Genomic DNA, 23914 nt, shown 5'->3' on the forward strand with positions numbered 1-23914 from the left:
TATGAAAGAAATTAGTAGAGTATCACTGATATTTAAAATAAACAAAGAACATGTTTGGCATCATTTTAAGTTATTATTTCATAGAACCTTTAAAAATGTCAGTCCAGCCTAAATGTGCAAAAACAAAAACCTATTCTCTGCACATAGGAAAATGTGTTCTGGGAAAGTTGTTTTTCTTGCGTCTTCCTGTCAATATTAGCTGACCATACATATCTTATTTCTCATTTTACAATCACTGGAAAGCCAGTCTTAACATTGGTGATACCTGCAAAGTCAAAGTCAGCACAGAATGCTAAATTCTCAGCAACATTTTCAACTCGCGACATTTCAATGGAAATTATATCTAATCATATTTAGATTTTCACACTGTCTGCCATGTTGGTGTAAAGGCACGGGTTTGAAGTAAAATTTGTATTTTATATATTATTTATTTTATATTTTTTGTTCTCTATACTACACCTTTTCTTATTTTCACAACTTTCTCTATTGCATCCAAGAAGAAGAAATATTATGGAGGGTTTTTTTTAATTTTAATATATTTTATTAACATTTTTAAATTATTTTTTTTTTTATTAAAAAAAAAAAATATATATATATATATATATATATATTGTATTTCAATTTTTTTAAAATACATTTTTTACATTTCATTTGGGGCTGTCAATCGATTAAAATATTTAATCGCAATTCACAAATCGCAAATTAATTGCACATTTTTTATCTGTTCTAAATGTTCCTTAATGGGATATTTTTTTAGTTTTTATTACTCTTATCCACATGGAAGTGGACACATATGTTACAAAACTAACAATTAAAGTTTAAATGTCCTTCGTTTTCGTCTTTGTCAACTTTTTTCTTACATAAGCCTTTTTGGTTGATATGAAATCTATTTATTTAGCTTTGCCAATTTTATGCCTTCAGAGGTAGTGACAGAGGCGTAAAATTGGTGAGACTGTTGGAAGCAGGATCAGTAGACACTTTCATAATGCGTTCCTGCAAAAGTCCCATTTAAATTAAATTTTCAAATACTTTTTAAAAAATCTTATTTTTGAGTCACCAATTAAACGTAGGCTGCATGTTTTGGACTGTGGGAGGAAGCCGGAGTACCCGGAGAGAACCCAAGATGACACGGGGAGAACAAAATAAACACCTAAAACAGCTAATTTAAAAGATGATTAAATCCATGAGATACTCACAGAATGTGCGCGCATTAACTTTGACAGCCCTAATTTCATATTTTATCTCAATTTTTTAAATACTTTTTTAAGAGTCCTCGATTAAACATAGGTTGCATGTTTTTGGACCGCGGGAAGAAGCCGGAGTACCCGGAGAGAACCCAAGATGACACGGGGAGAACAAAATAAACACCTAAAATAGCTAATTTTTAGATGATGCAATCCAACAGATATTCACAGAACGTGTGCACGTAAAAAAAACATAATTATTGCGTTAACTTTGACAGCCCTAATTTCATATATTTTATCTAAATTTTTTAAATACTTTTTTAAGAGTCCTCGATTAAACATAGGTTGCATGTTATTGGACTGTGGGAGGAAGCCGGAGTACCCGGAGAGAACCCAAGATGACGTATGTGATGTATCTTAAATCACATATTTACAATCTGTACAGCACACAACACCCTCTGTCCTTAGACCCTCTACTCGGATGAAAAACTCCCGAACAATTACAAAAACGGAAGAAACCTTAGGAAGAGCAACAGAGGAGGGATCCCTCTTCCAGGATGGACAGGCAATAAATGGGTGTTGTGTGTACAGAAAAATCACAGTTTTACTGTGGAACGAGCTGGGATGATTTCTGGCAGGGGGTTTCCTTGTGTGTAGCTGAGTCTCACAAATTGGATTTGGAGGGTGTTGTGAGTTTTAAGCAGCTCACGATATTCAGCGTTAACGTCGCTGTGCCTCCTCTCCAGATCTGTGTACTCCCGCTGCAGGTGAAGCAGAGCCACTCTGCTCTCACTGGTCTGTCTGAGCTGAAAGCTTGACTCTGCCAGCTGTCGTTCCTCAAGCCTGGAGTAGCTGTCCTGAGCTTTCTGCAGAGCCCTGTCCAACTTCTGTTTCTCCTCCAGCGCTTCACCCTGCTTTCTCAAAGCGTCCTTAAGCTCCCCTCGCAGGTTCGCACACCTGTCCCTTTTGCTTTCCAGAGCAGAGGCAAGCTTATCCACTCTCTGCTGCAGCTCGGAGTTTCTCGCCCTGTCCTGTTCTAAAGTGTCCTCAGCCTTCCCCTGTCTGGTCTTGCTCTCTGAAAGCTGACCTTTCAAAATGTCTACCTCGCACTTGAGCTTAGCGATGGTGACCTGATTCTCTGAGATGATATCATTTTTCTCTGACATCATCTCTGCATGGCGCTCAGAGAGAGACCTGTGTTTGGATCGAAAACTTTCGTATTCCTCCTCCATAACACTGAACTTGGCTCTGATGCCAGCATTCTCCATTCTTAATGTCTGCATGTCATACAGCAGATGCTCTTTGGAGGCAGATACTTCCCTCATCTGGTTGTTGAGGAGCGCTAAAGGTTCAACTGTGACCTGTTTTACTAAATCCATCAGCCCAGAGTGCTTCTTCTCATGTTTGAGAGATGACTTTAAGTATTTTTTTGCAGTCAGGCTCCTTTCTAAAGCCAGAGACTTGTCAGCGAGCTCTTTCTCAAGGGTCTGGATCTGTCTATATGCTCTCGAGTACCGGGCCTTCTCCTTCTTCACAGCCTCCTTGAGTCTGCTGCAAGATTCTTGGTCTTGCTGATTGTGATCAAACCGCTGCTTACTTAGAGCAGTAGCAAGTTCACCTTTCAGCCTGTTGTTCTCAGAAGCGAGTTGTTGGTACTCCTGAGTCAGATGTTGTGGTTCTCCTGCCTCCTTTTGCTGGAGGGAGACAGCAGCCTCATAGTCCCTCTGGAGTGAACAGTTTTTTGTCTGTTCCTCTTTCAGGTCTGAGGCCCACTGCTTGACTTTCTCTTCAATGTCACTTTGAAGATTCTCTACTTTCAATTGCAGGGATTGAATTTCCTTGTCTTTTCCTTGACTTTCCTGCTGCAGCTCAACAATGCGGCCCTTATGTGCCTCGATTTCAGCACGATTGACCTTTTCACACTCCTTTTTATTTTCCTGCTGATAAGAGGACACCGCCAGGTCATTCTTAAGCTTTTTGATGAGCTTTTTGTCCTCTTTAAGCTCAGTGGACATTTCGATGATTGTGCCTTTCATTACGTCTTTGCTCCGCTGATGAATTTTCTTTTCCTCTTCGAGCTCAATAGTCACTTTAGAGACTGTGGCTTTCAGCTCTTCTATGCTTTGCTGGTGCTTTTTCTTTTCCTCTTCAAGCTCAGTAGTCATTTTAGAGACTGTGGCTTTCAGCTCTTCTTTGCTCTGTTGATGTTTTTTCCTTTCCTCTTTAAGCTCAGTAGTCCTATTAGAGACTGTGGCTTTCAGCTCTTCTATGCTTTGCTGGTGCTTTTTCTTTTCCTCTTCAAGCTCAGTCGTCATTTTAGAGATTCTGGCTTTCAGCTTTTCTTTACGCCGGTCCTGCTGGTCCCTTGACCTTTTGAGCTCAGTCACTTGTGTCCACAGGCTGTTGTTTTCATCTCGCTCCTTCCTCAGGACCTCCACAAGAGCATCTTTTTCCTTCTTCTCCTGCTTCAGTTGAGCTTTCGCTTCTTTCTCCTCCTTCAAGGCCTCTTCAAGAGCAGTTTTGATTCCTCTGTCCTCGAGGACTTCCTCAAGACCAGATATCTCAGAGATTTCACTCCTGTTGGACTCATAGTGCTGCTCCTGAGTCTCCTCCAAAATGTCTTCCTCAGAACACTCTGTGTACTCCCGGACCTCCTCCATATCTTCTTCTTCCCTATTTTCAGAAAACTCCTGGACCTTTTCTATAATGTCTTCCTCCACATTGTCAGAAAACTCCGAGTCCTCCTTATGGTCTTCTTCTACGTGGTAAGAAAAGTCCGAGTCCTCCTTATGGTCTTCTTCTACGTGGTAAGAAAAGTCCGAGTCCTCCTTATGGTCTTCTTCTACGTGGTAAGAAAAGTCCGAGTCCTCCTTATGGTCTTCTTCTACGTGGTAAGAAAAGTCCGAGTCCTCCTTATGGTCTTCTTCTACGTGGTAAGAAAAGTCCGAGTCCTCCTTGTCTTCTTCTACGTGGTCAGAAAAGTCCGAGTCCTCCGTATAGTTTTCTTCTACATTGTCAGATAACTCCTGGACCTCCTTCATAGAGTCTTCTTTTACAGAGTCAAAAAACTCATGGACCTCCTTCATAGAGTCTTCTTCTACATTGTCAGAAAACTCCTGGACCTCCTTCATAGAGTCTTCTTTTACAGAGTCAAAAAACTCATGGACCTCCTTCATAGAGTCTTCTTTTACAGAGTCAAAAAACTCATGGACCTCCTTCATAGAGTCTTCTTCTACATTGTCAGAAAACTTCTGGACCTCCTTCATAGAGTCTTCTTCTACAGAGTCAAAAAACTCATGGACCTCCTTCATAGAGTCTTCTTTTACAGAGTCAAAAAACTCATGGACCTCCTTCATAGAGTCTTCTTTTACAGAGTCAAAAAACTCATGGACCTCCTTCATAGAGTCTTCTTCTACATTGTCAGAAAACTTCTGGACCTCCTTCATAGAGTCTTCTTCTACAGAGTCAAAAAACTCATGGACCTCCTTCATAGAGTCTTCTTCTACATGGTCAGAAAACTCCTGGACCTTCTTCATAGAGTCTTCCTCCCCTCTGTCAGTAAAATAACTGAGACACTCCTCAATTTCCTCCTCGATTTCCTCTTCAATCTCCTCTTCATCGGGCAAATCCTCAGAGGGTTGACTCTTTGGGAGCCATGAAGAGCCCAGGGGCTTCAGAGAGAAAATTCCTCCAGATTGGTTGTTGTCCATTTTCTAATCTTGAAAGAAAATGGCTGGACCTTAAAGATAAATTGGCTTCAATCTAGCTGTGATTAAACCTGGCTATCTGTATTGCTGCACAAACCTAAGTGTGTCAAGTGAAGTGTATAAACCCAGAGACTAACATCTAGTGAACAGGTTAACTGATGACGTCAAACTGACATCAGAGCATAGGATTCTAATGGTTAGCTTTGATCTCATTCCAATGACGTAGTGAACTACGTCATTGTCAGAAAAGTCCAATGACTAGTGAACTACTTCACTGGACACGCACGCGCACACATTTGCGCACGTGTGTACGCATGTATACGTGTATATTTTTGTGTGTATATGTGTTGTGTATGTGTATATATATATATATATGTAATTTTATATATTATATTTTATATAAAATAAATATAAAAAAATATTTTATTTTATTTTTTATTTTTACCGTCTATAGTGTTTAATAGCTACAAAATAAACTGCTGTATGAATATCTATATTTTTTATCTAATGGCAATGAAAGCGCTGTTGACATTTTGCGCACAAGTCCTTTCCGGATGTCATATGACTCGTTTTATTTCCGTGGCCATTTTTAAAAGGAAATGAATGGCGCGAGTGTTAATTTGACGTTGTCAATGTTTACTTCGGACTTTGCTCCAGGGTGTTTTTTTATAGCCTGCAAAGGCCTGGAGGGGTCTGGACTTATGATGAATATTCATTATTGGAGTGTGGCGTTACAGCGGATGGATCTCGGTTTGCAGTCAGCGGAACTGTGAGTGTAACTTCAGTGACTGTTAGCAGAAGTATTGTTATCTGCCTGCTAGCTTGTTAGTTATGTAGCGTTAGCGTCAGTTACTCTGTCTTCGATTAACCGAGCCATAACTGCGTTATCAATGTGTGAATAAATTCCGGTTTACACTTTATTTATAATGAACAAAATTAGTTTAATTAAATACAAATACAGCCATCACATCAACACCGAAGGAGCCTCAGTAGAGACTTATATGGAGCAGTCACACCGACCAAGAGAAATAATTTCTTTATCCTTTAGAATCGATTTAAATTCACCGATTGTGATCAACTCAGACAATTTCAATTCATTTTACAGATTGTTCCATGATTAATGGTCACATGATTAGTTAATCAGTTTGTTAAAGTTATTTTACTGTTCACAAACTGAAACGACTAATGTGTTTTTAAGTATTGCTACAGCCTGTTATTCAACAGTTTATTTTTGCAAATATTATATGTACATTTTATATACAACAATAAGTCATTATTTCTAATCGTAAATTAAGTATATTGTTACATCCCATACTTTATCACCCTGTCCTAAATATGCACAGCTGTTCATGCGACTTTTTCTACTTGGCTTTTTGCAAGGATTTTGTGGTTTATGCAATTTTATTTCTTAAAATTATATAGTCTATATTTTTTAGCTTTCAATAATTTTACACATGAAATTGCATCTATAGCACAATACTGACATTTCACTTTTTAACCTACTTTTCTCCAGATTTTGCCAACGTGTCTCGAGCAAGACATTTTATATTTGAAATAGGCATTGACATGCCATTAATACATAGTTTAAGTGTATGATTGTACTTGCAAGTTAACAAAAGAGGTGATTTATCTTTTTCTTTTGTTACAAAGTTGATTTTGTTTCAATTACCTTTGGATTGCGGCACCAGTGTGCTCCCGCTGCAGCAGACAAGGAGGGATCCTGACAACTTATTATGTAAGTAAAATAAAGGTTAAAATTCGTTACCTCTGAGAATTATATTCTGTATCTTATCTAAATTGTAATGAGGACAAGTTATAGGCCATATGCAGGTACAGGTTGTGCGCAATTATGTTATGCAGTAATAAAGAGCACACCATTAATAGAGGGTTGTGTTTAATGTATTCAGCAAATATATTGATGACAAGCAAACAACTTAAAAAAATGATTTCAAATCTTCACAAGATCCCTAAGTAGTAGTATGTTCATATTCTATTGCAGGGTTTGCAAATACAACATGTGATGTTAGGTTCATTTTTATTAATGGCACCAGCATGCTCATCAGTGTCAAATATATCTCCTTAAATCATTTTTTTTTTAGGCAGTGTTGTATATATATTTTTTTAAAGCAGACAGAGGATACATGTGACTAAAAAGTAAAAGAGGACAAGGCTTTTTAAAATGCAGGACACAGATTGGTAAAAGGCTATACTTTAGACCAAAAAATATTTTGATGTTCTATACCCAATATGGACGACTATCCCATGGGAACTGACACACAAAAAAATGAACAGAAACCATTATTAAAGTGACATTCCAATTCAGATTTTCTATGTTACAGGTTCTTTAGTCACAACCCCAATTACTGTCCTGTCTTGTACCTGGAAATATCTCATTTATAACCATGATGTTCCACAGTAATTATTAACAGAGAACTATGGTTCCCCGATTTCGCTCCCAGGGCTCATTTGCATGTTAATTATCATTAGCAGCACAGAAAAACAAGGCATGGCAGTTAAATAAGAAACCTTATCTTTAATCTGTCCTCCAACATTCCTCTGATGTTTTCAGATGTCTTCCATGGTATTTTTACTGGAGATCACAAGCTTTCACCTCAATTTAACACTCACAACCTCTATTTTAATAGTAAAGATATTGTACTGTCTCAAGTCACTCCAATTTGCCAGCAAAGCTTTGAAAAGAAACTGTTAGGCAAGTGACGGTAGGTATTTAGATAGAGAAAATGTTAGAAATGCATATTGTAAATGTATTTTAATTAAAATAATTAATTTGCAGTTATAAATATATCCAGAAAAAAGGCAATATTGGATACACATACTAAGCTCTCTGCCGAGAGCTTAGTATGTGTGTCTTAGTATGTGAATGACTTACAGTCATTAGCTATAAACTTGATCACAGAAAGCATATTATTTATCATGAAATAACTGTGAGAGATAATACCAGCTTCAGTCTAAAGGTCATCATTTGGTTTAATGCTTCTCCAGGGTACACCGAGCGGAATTTCATTCCTTTCCTTCTCTCTGCTGGGCGGATGCCAATGGAGTTTCACAAGACAGGTATTACTTTGATTCACATGTTGTTGACATTTCACTGAGGATAAATTGTATATAATTTATTCTACATAGGATATTCCTCAGTAAATATTTGCATGTCTCTTTCCATAAGATGACGAAAATCAATAATGACACCTGAAATGAGTCCTTTTACAGAAAAATGGCAGGGATTCAATGGGAAGTTGAACAGTGTGTCTGAAATTATTTTCTTTTGCCACTAGATGGCGACAAATAACTGCCATTTCTCATAGTGAAAAGTCTGCTTTACAGTAGCATTGTCCAAATGAGAGGTACCAAAACGTCACATCAACACATCAATGAGTAATTTTTACTGGATATTATGAACCTCTGCATATTACTCAAATGATAAGACTCATGTTTAGTTTAACACATTTTTAAATGTATTATTTTGAAGAAAACCCTCTCCTCTCCTGTAATTACTTCCCATTTAAAAACAACAACTGTGAGATAAAGCCAAAACACGGACACACATTGTATGTTACAGCAGGCTATGTGGACTTTTTATACCATAACCCAGTTGGCTTTCTTAAGCTGTGGATTAATTTTGTCAAGTATTATGTAAACATAACCCAGATTGTTGGACTTTTGTATTAGAACTTGAGCTGTTTCTCTTAAGCTAAAATCAGTGAATTGCCTGAGCTGTCATTTGTTTATTGTTTATTTGGGCAGATAACAAAACTTGCCCGTCACTGGTTGTACTGGTGAAATACTGGTGAAAAACATTTCCCTCATTATTTTATTTATTGTTGTATTCTTATCGAGGCTACAGGTGCATCTCAATAAATTAGAATAGCATAGAAAAGTTTATTTATGTCAGTAATTCAATTCAAAAAGTGGAAATAACACACTATATAGATCCATTAAAAACAGAATTAAACATTTCATGTCTTAATTTATTTCATTTCTTCTAATTATAATGATTATGGCTTTCATTTAATGAAGACTTAAAATTCAGTGTCTCAAATATTTTAATATTACAAAAGACCAATTTTAAAAAGTATGTTTAACATGGAAATGTTGGCCTCTGAAAAGTATGTCCATCTATATGTACTCAATACTCGATTGGGGATATTTGACTTGAACGACTGGAAATGGACTTTTCCATGATATTCTATTGTATTGAGATTCACCTGTATATTGTTAGACAGGTTGTCCTCATGAATGGTTTGTAGTTATTCCTCTAAAAAGTTATCTACTGAAATACGTTGATATCCGTTGTGTCTGTTTGTGGCTTACAGACTGCAAACACATTAAGGACAGGTGGAAGAACAGTAGATGTCATAAATCCAGGGCTTTGACACAGGGGACCTGCATTTGTGTCCTGTTGGAAATTTCTTTACTGGGTCCATTAGTTCTGTAGGTGTTAGTAGTTATTTTAAGCCTAAACCTGTTATTTTTTGTTGTGTTTTTGTTAGCTTACCTTAAGTTGTCCATATCACAATGTTACCTACGTGTTCAAAACAGCATTTGCCACCAGTTTAAATCGTACAAACCCTTTCATGAGAATATGTTGTCTTGGATCACCTTGTGTGATCACAAAAACGGCAACACAACCCTCTTTTCATGACATTAGTTTCCCATTTACCCCGAACAGATGTGGAGTGTGTGTGGGCATGTGATGCTGTTAGTGCTACATGAAAATGGATCTGTCAAAAAATAGCTTTAGTCCACAGAAACACAAAAATCTGCATTGTTGTTGAACAGATTTACTTTGACATGAAACAGTCTGTATTTGCCTGAGCCTCGGACACCAGCAGGTGTGAGGTTTCCAGTCCATGCACTGAACCCAACAAGCAGTAATGTTGAACAAATGTAACCTTTCAGCCTCTCCTGTGCTGTGATGAGATGTTTTTGGCACTATGTAGAATTCCTGGATGGCTCTTTCTGACTCGGCTTTGACTCTCGTCCATCTGTTACCATGTCCAAGGTTAGAAGGCTACCAAATGCTACACATGTTGTTGGCCTCCGGGTGTGGGCAAAATGCTTTGGGTGTGGAATGAATGCTGTGATGCACTGTAAGGATAGACATTTGATCTATGCATGGACCTTTCAAGTTCAAGCACAGTTTAACCAACTGTATCTGCTGGAGTTATTTCATCTTACGTAGGCTGCACTCTTTACAGCTACAGTTTCAAAATTGCTTTTATGATTGAATTAATCCATGAGTTACTGGCATAATAACAGTTTCTAAATAAAGTGTCAGGAAAAAAGAATGCAATTTAATTTATTAAGTGCTTCTTGGTGCCACCCCAGTATTAGTCAGGGCTTGCTGGCCAGAGTGAGTTTGCTGCTGGGAAATGGAGTTTAAATATAGCACAGGGCAGAAGCTGTTAAGTGGCCCCGCTGCACCAGCTCTGTCAATGCATATGACCAGTGTTTAGCACCACTTTGGTTCCAAAGAACATGAATTTAAGTGTGCCAAGTGACAAGCGCAGTGACTTCATGCCAGACATCCTCCAACTCGCCCATAGCCTTTCACTTTACACTCCTGGGTGTGCTAATCACCTCCTTCAAATAGGGCCATGAGATCACAATCACATTTTCTTGTTGTAAAAGACCACTGTGAATGAAAAGAGCTGCAGGTGTGATGTTGTGTTAGTGACATTAAATGTGTTCACTTGTCACCTCTTTGACTTTGTACACTTTTCCAAACAGGATTATTGGCTGATGAGATCCCGTTGTTACAATTCAGCAATTTATGGTTCAATATTGAATTTTTATTTGCTTTCATGTGCCCATGTGCAATCCCTTTTTTTTCCCTGAGTTCTTGTTTCATTGTTATTTTTTATTAAATGTACTCTGTATGTCTGATCTTTATTAGTTTCAGGACTGCGCACATGACATGGTGGCATGTCTGTTTTTGCTTTTATTCAATGATGTGGCTGTCATTGGCCAGGGATTTGATAAGCCATGTGCTGCACACTAATGCTGCAGTGGATCGCAGACATACTGTCAGGCAGAAAATCAAACTTAAATATCAGTACAGTGGAAATGGCCAGCATTGAAAATATTAGTTTTGACTTTTAGTTGTGCTGTTTAACAAGGGGTACAGTGGGGCAATGCGCTATTAAAGTGTTACCATCTAGAGGGAAAATGGTACCTTTATCGACATAGGCTCAGTGGCCTTGCTGATGTCATCGTCACCCTGTGTGCGTGTGTGTACAATGAGGCAGACTCTTCCCGTGTGGGCATCAGGGGACAAAGTAGTCTTTATGCAGTGTGCTGAGCTCCAAGGCAGAAACATTGTTGAGCAGTAAAACATTCTGTAACTAAAACCACATGTTCCAGAGTGGAGGACAGACAAACACAGGCAGCCTCTGCAGCTCCACATCAGGAGTTGGTGCCCTATCATCAGGGGCTCAGGGGCTCCTATTTGACTCCAATGCAACACCCTAATTCAACATTGTGCATTTTATACATATCAGGAAACTCAAATCAGGAACAGATTGTCTCTGACAAAAATCCAGTGGGATGATGCAGATAGGCGTTTGAGGGAAGAGAACAAAGGAATAAATTTGGTTTGACAGATTTCAGATTTTAAGTACAACTATATATATATATATATATATATATATATATATCATCAACAGATAGTAATAATACTCACCTTACTTAACTTTGATTATCTACCACTATACAATTACACATATAGATGTTAAAATATGTGATCTTGTCAGTACCTCATGGCTCTCAGACACACGTTGAACATAGTTGTTGAGCTACTATGAAAGTTTGTGGGTAAACACACTTGTTGTTTAACTTGACAGCGTGCCATATTAAGTCTCCTTAAGGAATTTTATAATTTAGGACTAACATTAACACCATAAGCATGGATGCAAATGCCAAGTGGCTGCAACAAGATTAAGTAAGCAGGTATAGATTTATCTAGTTAATGTTAGTTATCTGCAACTGCAGTAAAGTTGTTGATAGTAATTTCAAGAAAGAGGAAAAACGCAAAACGTAGCAAAGGTAATTTGAGAATCAGATCAGCTTTTACTGGCCAAGTACAAATTTTGTACAAATGTTAGGAATTTTATTTAGTTATTTATTTTTTTAAACAAAGAAAAAAAACTTTAATATTTGACTACTGTGTACTCGGGATGTGCTGATACTGGATTGGATATCAGGCCGATACTGCCTCAAATAGCTGTATCAGGTATCTGTGACAATGTGGTCAATGTATTTAATTCAATTTTATATATATATATATATATATATATATATATATATATATATTTATGACAGTCAGTCATTCAGTAAAATAATATCTACAGACCCCATCAGAATATGTCTAGAACATGCATGTTGGTTGCAGAAGGAATCAGAAGTAGGCTTAATTCATGGGGAAAACTTTAACCACAGAGTTGTAATCTGTTTTGAACTTGTCATATTATGCGGTGGGCTGCCAAAACGGAAAATGTTCTAATTAAAGTCTTCATTTTTTATTTTATTTTATCCATATTTATATACATTTTTATTGCCTTGCCAATTCCCAAGTGACAAGTTGTTGTAATATGGCTTGCTAGTTTTCTTTGTGATCACAATATTCTCATTGTCAGCCCTTTTTTTTTTTGCAAACGCGTGCATTTTCGATTTTTGTATAAAAATAATTGGTCTATTGATTTGATTGATCATTTTGTTTTGTTTTTAAGTTAGGAAAGCAATGTTTAAGTGGAGCGTGGCATCATAAAATAATGATCCCAGTCACTTCCAAGACAGTAGTGCAAAGGCGCAGAGTGCAAAGGGTGCTGCAATAAATAGTGGATACTTGCCTTTGATTAAAAAAAAGGAAGAAAATCCTTCCAAAACTCCTAAAATGTTTTTCCATCGACTCTTTGCATCTTTGGCCTTTAATTTTATTCTCTTAACAACCTCAGTGGATAACTTTTACCAGAGCTACTGTGTTTGCTTAATGGTGGCTGCCGAAATTATTGGAAAAATTGCCAGTTGTGGTGTTTTCCTTCATAAAATTGATGTGCAGGCTGGAGCTGCTGATTCATTTCTGTTCAGTATTGTTTCCATTCTTCCTCCAGTCCAATAAAGTTTTACAATTCCCTCACAGAGCTCTTACTGAATCTGCAGCGTGGTAATTAGCAAGTTGGTAGGAGTTCATTTTCAATTGATTCCCCACCCTTCTCAGATCATTAGGTGCTCTATCTTGAAATGCTTTAAACTACTGCTGCCTCCCTAGGAGGTCAACCCTAATTAAAGGGACAGTATGCCACATTAGCCATGCATGGAGTCAAACCGGTAACAGAATTTAGATCAGTCAGCCCCCAAGGTTAAGACTGAACCCTTGACCCAGACCCAGTGCCCCGATTTCCCTCTTTTTTTCTACTGCCTGCTCATACCTTCTTGATATGCCTTAGCTCAATGCCTGCACACGTAAACATGAAAAGGGACCAAACAATGTCTCATTCCATTGCTCTCTCTCTTTTTGTTGTTTCTCTGCATCTGTTGCTCAAAACTACCATACTTGTAGTTACTCCAGTGTACTTAAAGTAGGGAACTGCTTGGACATAATCAATAGAAGTTACTTCATGTTTCTCTAGGTTGCAGATTTCTTTTAGTATTGGTTAGAATTGCTGTGTCAGTTTCTTTTTTGTCTTCGAAGAAGGCAGTGAGGTGGATAGCAATTGAAAGATGATGTATGGTTTGTCTGTCTGACAGCCAGCAGGATTTTGGAAAAACTACTGGTCTGAGTTTAATTTAATTTGGCGGAAGAACCCATTCAATTTGACGTTAACATTGTGAGAGAGGGCATTTGTGCTGCACTCAAACTAATCAGAAAAATGATTTACCTCTCATAATCATGGCTCAGCTGATCCATTTCCTTTGCTCTTTCTTGTCATGCAAATACTAGAAACTGCTATTAACATGTTGTTAAAGCACTTTGAGCAAAATAAAATACAAATGCATTGAAATTAGAATAAAACACGTCTTCCCATCTCTAAAAACAGGACCTTCAGAGGAGCACATGAATGCACCATTGGCCTGGTTGGAGGTCTGCACTCTCTAAGTGCTATTCTAGTTTTTAAATAAAACATTTCAAATTAAATCAATCAATTTTACTTGCACAGCTGTGTAGGTAGTTTAATGGTTAACAACCCACCCCCCATGTCTACAAGACAAGCTCTGTAGAGTACAAATCATTTCTGGAGTCAAAACGGCCTTGAACTTTTGCAGTTACGGTGCCAGTGTAATGAAATTGTGATTAATATGTGTCTTTAACTGCTTCAGCTAAGACCGGTAATGGTTTCTTTTGAAGTGCTGGAGCTGTGTGTCAGGGGCCATGTTTGTGTTATTGCAGATCCTCTGAGAGCCCATTGTTTGGAGACCTCACAGGTTCCTCCTAATCTAATTGGCCATGGATGTCCTGGCTCAGGACCTTTCTCCATGCTCTGGGGATTGACAGAGCTGTTCATGGCTTGAAAAGTCACTTGTCCAAATACAGCCTTGTTTAATTACAGGAGGGGGATGCATGCGTATCACCGCACACAACCACCCCCAAGCCCAATAAATGCCCAGTCTAACTCTTTTCAGACTAGATATTCAACTCCACCCCCAAAAGAATCTCTATCCAAATAGGAACTGGATTTGGGTCTCTTCTCCTCCTTATCCCAAAGCCCTTAAGCACCCTCCACTTCTCCTCTGTTCACCTTAACTTTGCCAGTGACATACCTCCCAGTGGTTCTCCATCCAGTATAAACACGAGGAGATCCTCCTATGCTATTACTTACACTGCGCTTCCCTGATCCTCACCCCCAATACCACCCCCACACCCTCCCATCCTCAGCCAATCCCTGACCACCGCAGCCTCCACCTCTATATTCAGAATTGCCAATCCCAATCTAATTTATGGAATATTTTGGAGGTAACTGTATACAGCGGCAGGGGAGATAACATCTCCAGGCCCCTGTGAAGGACAGGAACTCGGCAGCGTGTGCTTAATAACATAAACTGCTGAAAAAGGGCCTGGGCCGGTGCATTGGCAGAGGAGCAGGCCGGTGAGACGGATAGAGAGAGAGCAGAGAGAGGGGACCCAGTGTTCTGGTGGGGTGGGGGTAATTGAGACCATGTGAGCCTCCCCCAGTGGAGGGATTATAGAAGAAACGGAACTCTCTCAGCCCCAAGATCGCTTTCAATTAGATGCGCCCAGAGCAAGGGTACTGGGGAGACAGGGAGGGTGAGACACCAGCATGGCCCAAAACGTCTGGGCCAAGGAGGGAGGAAAGGTGAAAGAGAAGGTAGGGTCATGTTCTCACCTCCTCCTCTTCCTGCATGTCAGTGCCAAAGTCTGTGCTGTCCGGGTCATGTCTGTGTGTCGCAGTACACCAGCTTCATGTCACAAGGCCTAGGGCTGGTCGATATGGACCAAAAGTCATATCCCGATATATTTAGGCTGAATATCAATATATGATAAATATCCCAATATTTTTATCACAAAGTGAGAGCAAATGTTCAGTCAAAGTCAAAGCCAATGAGAAACAAATAACGAACATTACAAAATAACTTAATATGACAAACCCTAGTAAGGGCAGCTTTATATATATATATATATATATGTATGCATGCTTACTTTGGCCATAGGGGTTAAATAAGTGATACATACATTTCAATGCATATGCACACAAATATACATGATCTCATAAACATAGCTGTTAGTGGAACTTGTTTGTAACTTTTTCTGTGATTTAAATTAATTAGATAAGACTTATATAAGGAACTGTCAGGTTAAATCACAACAGATTTCAGTGTACTTTGAATGTGTCACAGTGTCATCAGCCTTAATCAGGGATGGCACATTTATACTGGACCAGGTTTTCCATGCCAGTGTTATCACGTCCCTTCCAGTCTGAACACCAAAGACAGCACAGATGTAACTCTTCTGGGGAACTGGAACTTTTCAGCCTTGACACTTGTGTATGTGACAGCCATCGGGCCTGTTGCCCACTGCAGTGCACACAACAGAAGGTTAAACACCAGTCTGCCTGACGACCACGAGCTGGCCTTTTTAACATTATAGCCGTCATGCATCAGTATTGATGGGCTGTCAACTGAAAAGTAAAAAACCTTGTCTGTGTAGCAAAACACAGACAAATAGAGCACATGTCATTTTCTTATTTAGGTAGTTTCACAGTGTATTACCAAAATAAGAAGGTCAAATTAAAAAGGTCGTACATGGAAAATGTGAAAGAAATTAGTCATGATAACCACCTGAAATGGTAAATATTTCAGGCTGGAACAATTCAGCAATTCACAACACAGGATAATTCAAGTAGAGAACAGGAAGGCTAAAAATCGACCACATGCTGTGATGCGGAAAAACTCCTCACAGTATGAATTAAGCCATGTTTCAATGAATGGTGAGTGACTTGCAGGAATACATCAGCAGTTTTTTCTGATGAGGCGTTTTATGTCTGATGAGGGAGATTTTATTGAACTGGGGTACCCCCTGTTGAAATTTTCTTAGAGACTTGGCTCATAAAATGCATAATGTTGTTAACAAATATCCCAATGTTGCAGAAATGCATTTGAAATCAGGTTGTATGAGCACTCTAAATGTAGCTGAGTCTGAAACCCCCACAGATGTTGTAAATGGAGTCTTACAAGGCATCACTTCATTCCCCGTCTTGCCGATCCGTCTGGCCTTTTGTATGAAATGCCACATCAGCCCCTCCTGGGTTTAGGTTTTTGTTGGCACAGCCATCCAAAAACCCTGATTGTTTAGAGTTTGCAGTTTATTTTCACAGCCCCTAAATGTTTTAGAGAAAACCCCTCACCGTAAAAGACTGACAGTCCAAAATCTCTATGTTATGCTTTCAGCATCATTTAACTCAAACTGAAGGGTTCATATGCATGTAGTTTATTTCCTGCAGTCTGCTCCTGTCTACTTTAAAAGCTGACTCTTATGGGCATTTGTTTATAATTTTCCAAAGGCCATAAACTCTCACTAGATAAATCACTAGATAAACTGCCTGACGAAGTGTTGCTACGTTAAAAGGCTAGGATATTTAACCAACTAGTCACTGCTTAAAAATTTGTTTGTGACAGCTGCATTTTTTTCTATTGAATATAGAGCAAAATGGTTTTAGTTCCTAAGCAGACACTTTCAGAACTTGAATCTAAGGCTGCCCCTTTATTTTTTTATCTATATATTTATTTTTAAATGTTTTCTTTCCAATTAACTACATTTTTACAGAGCAATACACAGTGAATTTAAGTTTTACAAGTCTGGTCTTTTCTAAAAGCACAATCCCATTATACCTGACATACAAAACACAGCAGTCCTTAATATATTACTTATTGAAGATAATTACTAATCACAAAGGAAGGATGAAGAGAACCTATTAAATTACCAGTCATTCTGCCAGTTATTACTCAAACATGGCCAAGTATGCGACTTAGGAAGCACCATGGATAAGGCCAAACTCTGGAAATAAATTTGACATTTCTTGGTAGCCTGTGTGTTAACATGAACACGGCACGCAATTACACAAAACTTAAATAGCTAAATCTAGGCAAACAATTAGGCTATACAGCCAAATTAACAATTGTGGCACATTTATTAGGGATGTTAAGACTTCAACTCAAAATCGAAAACGAAAGAAATGAGCTTTCAGTCTCAATTATCAAATAAACAAAAAAATATTTTGATCACATGGCTTATTGTGGTACAATCCAAAACCATTATGGCAGTCATATCACACTTGATACCATGGTGCCTGTCTTTTTAAAGAAGAATTTGTTGTCAGGGCATAAAACCAATGATATGTTGATATTTACAAATCAGGACTTCATCATCCAACAATGGCATAGTCTTCGGTGCTGAGAAATATAAATGTTTAAATTACTACAGGCCACATTTTTAAAAAAGCCCATTTTTGTGTTTGTTATAACCATGTACTATAATTTTTCCGCTGCAATGGTTAATTTGTGCAGTTTGCTTTCACCAAAAACTCCAGATCTCCAACTCTACTACCTAAATAGTTTACAGAAGCACAGAAGCTAATCGTTAGTGACACTAGTAAGTAGTTTATGTTTATTGTTGTTTCATTTTAATAATGTTAATAATTGTTTTGTCGCAGAGTCAGGCCAGGATGCCTCCTTATCAGGTAGTCAGAGCTTTATAGAGTTGTGCAAGTGGTCCAGAGAGGTGTTCATATAAAAATAAAACTGACAAAAGAAATCCTTATCGAATCGTTTTAATTAGATAGCAATTATGATGTAAATATTTGGTGTGCCCCGGCCTCCTTTGAACTCTGGGAGAAATTTTTAATGTATTTTAGGGAGTCCAGGTTTGTAGTCATAGGGTCTCTGCCACCAGTTGGACCCACCAAGGAACAGTCACTGAATACTGCCCAATTTTAATGTCAAGATTGATAGATCAATGAACAATTACCCTGCCTTTAAGCCCTCTCTGTCTACGTGAGGACAGAAAATCAACATGCAGACTTCTTACTTACGGTATTGTGGGTAAACCAGTACAGTAAACGGCAGCAGTCTTTTTTTATTTCGTCAGTTTTTGTTATTGTTGTGTGGTGCTGCAGTTGAGAAAAGCAATGGGTTCGTTGAGTGCATGTAGAAAAAAAAAAATCATTCTTCAGTTTAAAAGCCTCTGTTTTACTAAAAAGAAATCAAGCCAATGCTGACCATCAACCCCACACTTCCCCACACAAACAGATTAAAAACAGGTCGACTATTGTAAATAAGAATTGGAAAATTTTGAGGTGGGTACAGCTGCATCTAAATAATTTTGCCCTGTTGTTCTGCAAATATTAAACTGCTCATAGAGACAATGAAAGAAAAATGAAGACAAAAATCACAATCAAACCATCCATCCACCATCCAAACATATGTGGTCTGTTTTTTATTTTATTAAACATTATGTGCAGAGTATAGATTACACAGAGTTTATATTTCTCTTTCTAAGCTAAAAGGACAAACTAGGTGTACTAGGTTAAAGGCCAGACTCATTGTCAGCCCCTATGAAGTAATTATGTGTTTGTGTTTATAGCATGTTGACTTCCCACTCTGTCTCTCTCATGCACTCCATCTTTCTGCCGAACTCCCCCACCTCCTCCTCCCTCCTCTCCCTTTCTCCCTCTCTGTTCTTTGCACAAGTCATCTCCCTCTGGGAAGAGGTGCCTGAGATGTTGGTTCGGCCATACATCTCTGTCAAAATCTCTATGAATAAATTAACCTTTTAAAGATTAGTCCACCCTAATACCTCAGGGTTTTTTAAACAGAAGAGCGGAGCCCCTCCAGCCCCCACCCGTTCTACGCCAAGCCTCACCAACTTGGTGTTAATAGTGGAACGAGAACTTTTAAAGGCACAGACGTAATTTTTTCACTGACTATAAACAACGATGGGCTGGGATTACCATTGTTTTTATCCTTGTTTTATTATAGGTTTTACATTTTTAAGGTTCACTTTGATTCTTTGATTTTAATGATATTGAGCCTGTTATGTCCTGTCAGTCTTAAGGTGCATGGCAGGTAAATGCAGTTTTCTTGATGTTTGAATACAGAGCCATATGTTGTACGTTATATAATTTTTGTTTTTGGTTCCACATAAACAAACTTAATATTTTCACATCATTATGCATTATCTATTATTGTTATCTCTTAAGATAACATTTTAATCCCCACCTAATAACATTATTAGTCGCACCTTATTTAAGAGTTGGTCTGCATAAACAATTGTAAACAAATATTTCGTTTAATCCAGTCAATATTACTTAAAATATGTTAAGGTGAAAGAAAAGCATGGAACAGCACAGCAACAACTAATAGATGTTCACAAAGGTTACAGTAATATTGTTAATATTTACATCTGCCAAGGAGGTTGTATTTTAGTTTTGGTTTTTGGTGGAAGTGTGTATCATGGGCCAAGTAAGAACACATTAACTTTTGGAACTTGCTCTGAATCACGGGACGGATACAAAAATTATTTTTTCAGATTTGTTAACATTGCGGGATAGGGCATGCAACGTCTGCGGTCTCTGACTGTTCTTCTAGTCAAATTTGTTTTCATTTCCAAATATGTTGTTCAGATGGTGATGAAACTTGACACGTTTTTCTGATCTCTTGCGTGAATTTCCCTTCTGGACAAGTTCAGTTTTCTCAATTGTTTAATTTAAATAAGATACAGATACTTTACGTTCTTGAAGCAACCAGAGTGGGGCTGCAAAGTTTGAAGAAATTTTATTGAAATTGCAATATAGACTACTGCAATATCCAAATATTTGTGTCAAAATACTATTCTGAAAATATGTTTAGTATTATGGTGCTGCGAGTTGTTCCACCCTATAAATTGCCATTACAATTGCGGTTGCAGTATCAGTCTAAATCATCACAGTTATATGTTTTTTTCCAAATCGTGCAGCCCTAAACCAAAGTCTCCAGCACAGGACACCGAATAACATAAAAATACAGATTGATATGAATGGCAATAGTGTAAGAATATTTCCTGTGATGCTGTCATATAGGTATGCATTGTAATTACACCCTGCCAATGTGTGGTTAGTTATTTGCTGATAAAATCTGAAAAGGAAAAAGGATGCAGAGTTTCTGCTGTGGCATGAAGTACTGTTACTTCCATCAATAACATTTGATGCAAATTGGTTAAAGGAATTAAACTTTGACATTACTGTACTTACACATGTGTTTTTATGCCACAGGAAGTAAATATTTGTAGTATGACAAATCAGCAGTTCATTGGCCGGTGAAGATGCTTGTGTTTGTTATTGAAAACGAGAAGAATCAGATTTTATAGACAATTTAAACCCTTGAGTTGCACAAGTTTAAATATGTTTCCTACAATCTGTTTCAACAGCGCTCTGGGAGAATGTCCAGTAACTCTTGTTGTTCCTCTACATAAAAATGTCTCCTTGAGTCCTGTAGTGAGATTCAGCCAATAGCAGGGAGCAGTTGGATCAGACTCTCTCTGGCCTTTTTCAATGACTAGGGTTATTTAGATGGAGAACAGCACTTGGAGCAGCTCCAAGCACCCGTAGGCACTCAGACTGAATGTATGTGACTCTGGCTGCCTTTGCAACATGCATGTTGATGCCCCAATATTCTGTCTTTTCGAACAGATTGTCTGTATTCAGTAAAGACATCTCCTGAGAAGACATTCACTGCTTCCACTGCAGAACAAGACATTTTGTCATTGTTTTGGAAATGTGAAAAATTATGTCCTGCTGAAAAGCATATATTTTTTTAGAAACCAAACATAACAGTGGTCTCTTGTTGGCAATTGGGCCAGACCTATCCACCTTGGTTTTTCAAACAAATCAGGATAATTATGAAGAACAGGTTTTAGGTTGAAATTCCTTGAAAAATAAACCATTCTTGACTGAAAGAATATGACATGTATTGGCTATGTCACTGGTTTTAGGTTTCACTCTCAGGGCAGGCAGAGGCGTCTCCTGGACTTCCTGAGCTCTAACTTGTGCCAACTCATGTACTGTGGAACTGGAGGTCCCCTCCTCCTTTATTTTAGGTGGGGAGGGGGGGTCAGTGAGGGAGGGGTGAAGGACAAGAGTTTCTCCATTCCGCCAGTCCTCCTGTTCCTCAGTCTCCCCTGTTCGACCTCATCACTCAATCTTCGTTTAGCCCCTGACATGTTTTAGCCAAGCACTCCTGGCCTAATTTATGTCTGTAAAGACAAGCTTGGCAAAGGGGAGCTTCCAGTAAAAGGCCACTGCCTAAGCCACTGACCCACACTGCGGCAAAGTGGCTAATTTAATTTCTTTTAGATGGGAGGAGGAAGCGGTAATGTCTCTATTACCTCAAAAAGAAAGAAAAAAAATCTGCCATCTTGGAAAATTTGGGGCTACACAGATGTTCTCCTGGACGTGTTTTTTTTTCCTGCCACATGCAGAAAACTTGTGATGAGAGTCAAGAGGGTCATGCTGACCTTTGCTGCAAATCTGCAACGGTTGACAACATGTGGCTCCCTAATACACAAAACACATCCTCTTATAGTAGAAAGGCCAGCACTGCAGAATACCGCCCAATTATCTTAGCTGGCCTCCAGACAAGTCTGGAGTGCCCTTGAGATTTATGGCCCGAATTCCCACGTCTAATGGTAAAGTAGAAGTTATTAACTTTTCAAAGTAAGTCTGTCTCCCTTACCCATGCACCCTTTTTTTGTCTGCAAAAGCTTAGAATAACTGCCTGATTAACAATGGCTACAGCTGCTCTGTATCTGCTTATAACTGTATTTTCCTGTAGCTGATGATGTTTTATGATATATCAGTTGTATTTCGGTATAAGTCGTCAATATTCTTCAGTCTTGACCCTGGAGACTAGTCGACCAAAGATGGATTGTTGCCTTATATCTGACACACACACACTAGTTTAGGGACAGCCCATTATGGGATGCGAGGCAGTTCTTATTTTTCCTCAGTAGGAGGCTCCAAAGATCACAAAATGCTCCTGTCTGTCACTTCGCCGAGGAGCACAGCCCATCTTTTGGTGTGTTGCCCTGCCCCTACGCTGCCAGACCCACAACATCAGCAACAGTCCACATATGGAAATGCTTGATTTGATATAGTGTCATTTTACTTTGCAGAAATGAGTATATGCATGTTCTCCCCCTTTCTGCAACCCGCCACCGCCATCACTGTGTCCCAGGGAGTGTGAAATATGATCCGGGGTTACTACCAGTGCTGGTAAAAAAAGAACACACCTCCTATTAAATGATTATCTAGTGCCACTGGAAGATTATGAATTGGAGTGTTAATATATTTTTTCACATAAAGAATCAGTTATTGTATAGCTGATAACATGATGTATATCTTGTGCTTATGTCCAATTCTGGGAGAAAAAGTAATTCAGCAAGATTGGCCAAAATCCTTTCATAAAGAATTCCTTGCATGCTTTGATAGTGTGTTTGCTTCTGTTTAAAATAATTTAAGGCATTTGAGTTATAAATGTTTAGGTCTATGGAGACTGATAAAAACATATTTATAATTATTATACAAGGATACAATTAGGTAAGCCAGTTTTTTTGTTTTTTTCCCCTCCCCTATACATTAATCATGCTGTATTTTTAGGATCTGTAGAACGTGACTGTATGTACAGGTTTTTTTCTCTCTACTTAAGACCAGGGACTAGGGATCAGTTCTAGGGAGTATTTAAAAAATATAAATCTAACCTTTCAAACTGTATTTACTACACTATGTATTCACAGCATATGATCAGTGCAACTATAGTTCCCTGTTGCCAAGCCTTTGTGTTTCAGAAACTGTTAGCCTTCTCTATGCAGTATTTTTGGAATAGAAACGCAGCACACTGCAAGGCTGTGACAGACTGTGAAAGGACTGATATGCATTAGTGTTCTCAGCCTGTAAGCAGAAGGCTGCAAGTAAAATGTGTGTTTGGGATGAATCCAGGACCCATAGAGTACAGTACAGCGCAGCCACCAGCCAAGTTTGCTGAAGTCCAGAGGAGAAAGCAAGAAGTACAATGTTATGATGTAAGCCATCAAACTTTCAAAATAACAGTGCCAGTTGTGATTTCCTGAGATTTCCCAGAATTTTTTTTTTTTTTTTCAAGCTGCTGGTAGTAAACGGCATTGCATCGTCAGGGAAATTTTGTTTTCCCTCTTTTTGGGGCTGTTAGCTGTTGTGAGTGGAAAAAAGGTCCCTGCTCCAAGTGGTCAAATAACTGCAGCTTTTTCAGCTTCTGTGTACAGCCCGCCTGCTGAGATGTAAGCAAGGGGCCAGACAAAACTATACAAATCAACAGTAAGCAGGCTCAAAGGACTGTACTGCCTATGCAGAAACCTAGTAAACACAGTGATGATTTTTTTCCAAAAGTAATATTTCCAGAGGGCCCTTTTTGTTTGAGTTAAACTAGAGGGATGGTAACCTGAGAAATCCTTTCCCTCCCTCATATCTGTAAAATATACGGGCAGTA

General features: G+C 38.5%; 1 protein-coding gene across 2 annotated transcripts; it reads right to left on the reverse strand.

Annotated features, from left to right (window-relative positions):
* Nucleotides 1–640: 640 nt before the first annotated feature.
* Nucleotides 641–5150, reverse strand: LOC131971680 (uncharacterized protein PF3D7_1120000-like). Of its 2 annotated transcripts, XM_059333226.1 has the most exons (2): nucleotides 4307–5150; nucleotides 641–4216 (listed from the first exon to the last, which is right to left on the reverse strand). In XM_059333226.1, the coding sequence occupies exons 1-2, from the start codon at nucleotides 4892–4894 to the stop codon at nucleotides 1781–1783; spliced, it is 3024 nt and encodes a 1007-aa protein (XP_059189209.1). In that variant the 5' UTR covers nucleotides 4895–5150; the 3' UTR covers nucleotides 641–1780. The 2 variants fall into 2 exon arrangements, with proteins under 2 accessions (XP_059189209.1, XP_059189208.1); XM_059333225.1 differs by having other exon boundaries at nucleotides 641–5150.
* Between the last annotated feature and the right edge of the window lie 18764 nt (nucleotides 5151–23914).

The sequence above is a fragment of the Centropristis striata genome, chromosome 5 (assembly GCF_030273125.1).
Source record: "Centropristis striata isolate RG_2023a ecotype Rhode Island chromosome 5, C.striata_1.0, whole genome shotgun sequence".
Taxonomy (NCBI): Eukaryota; Metazoa; Chordata; class Actinopteri; order Perciformes; family Serranidae; genus Centropristis; species Centropristis striata.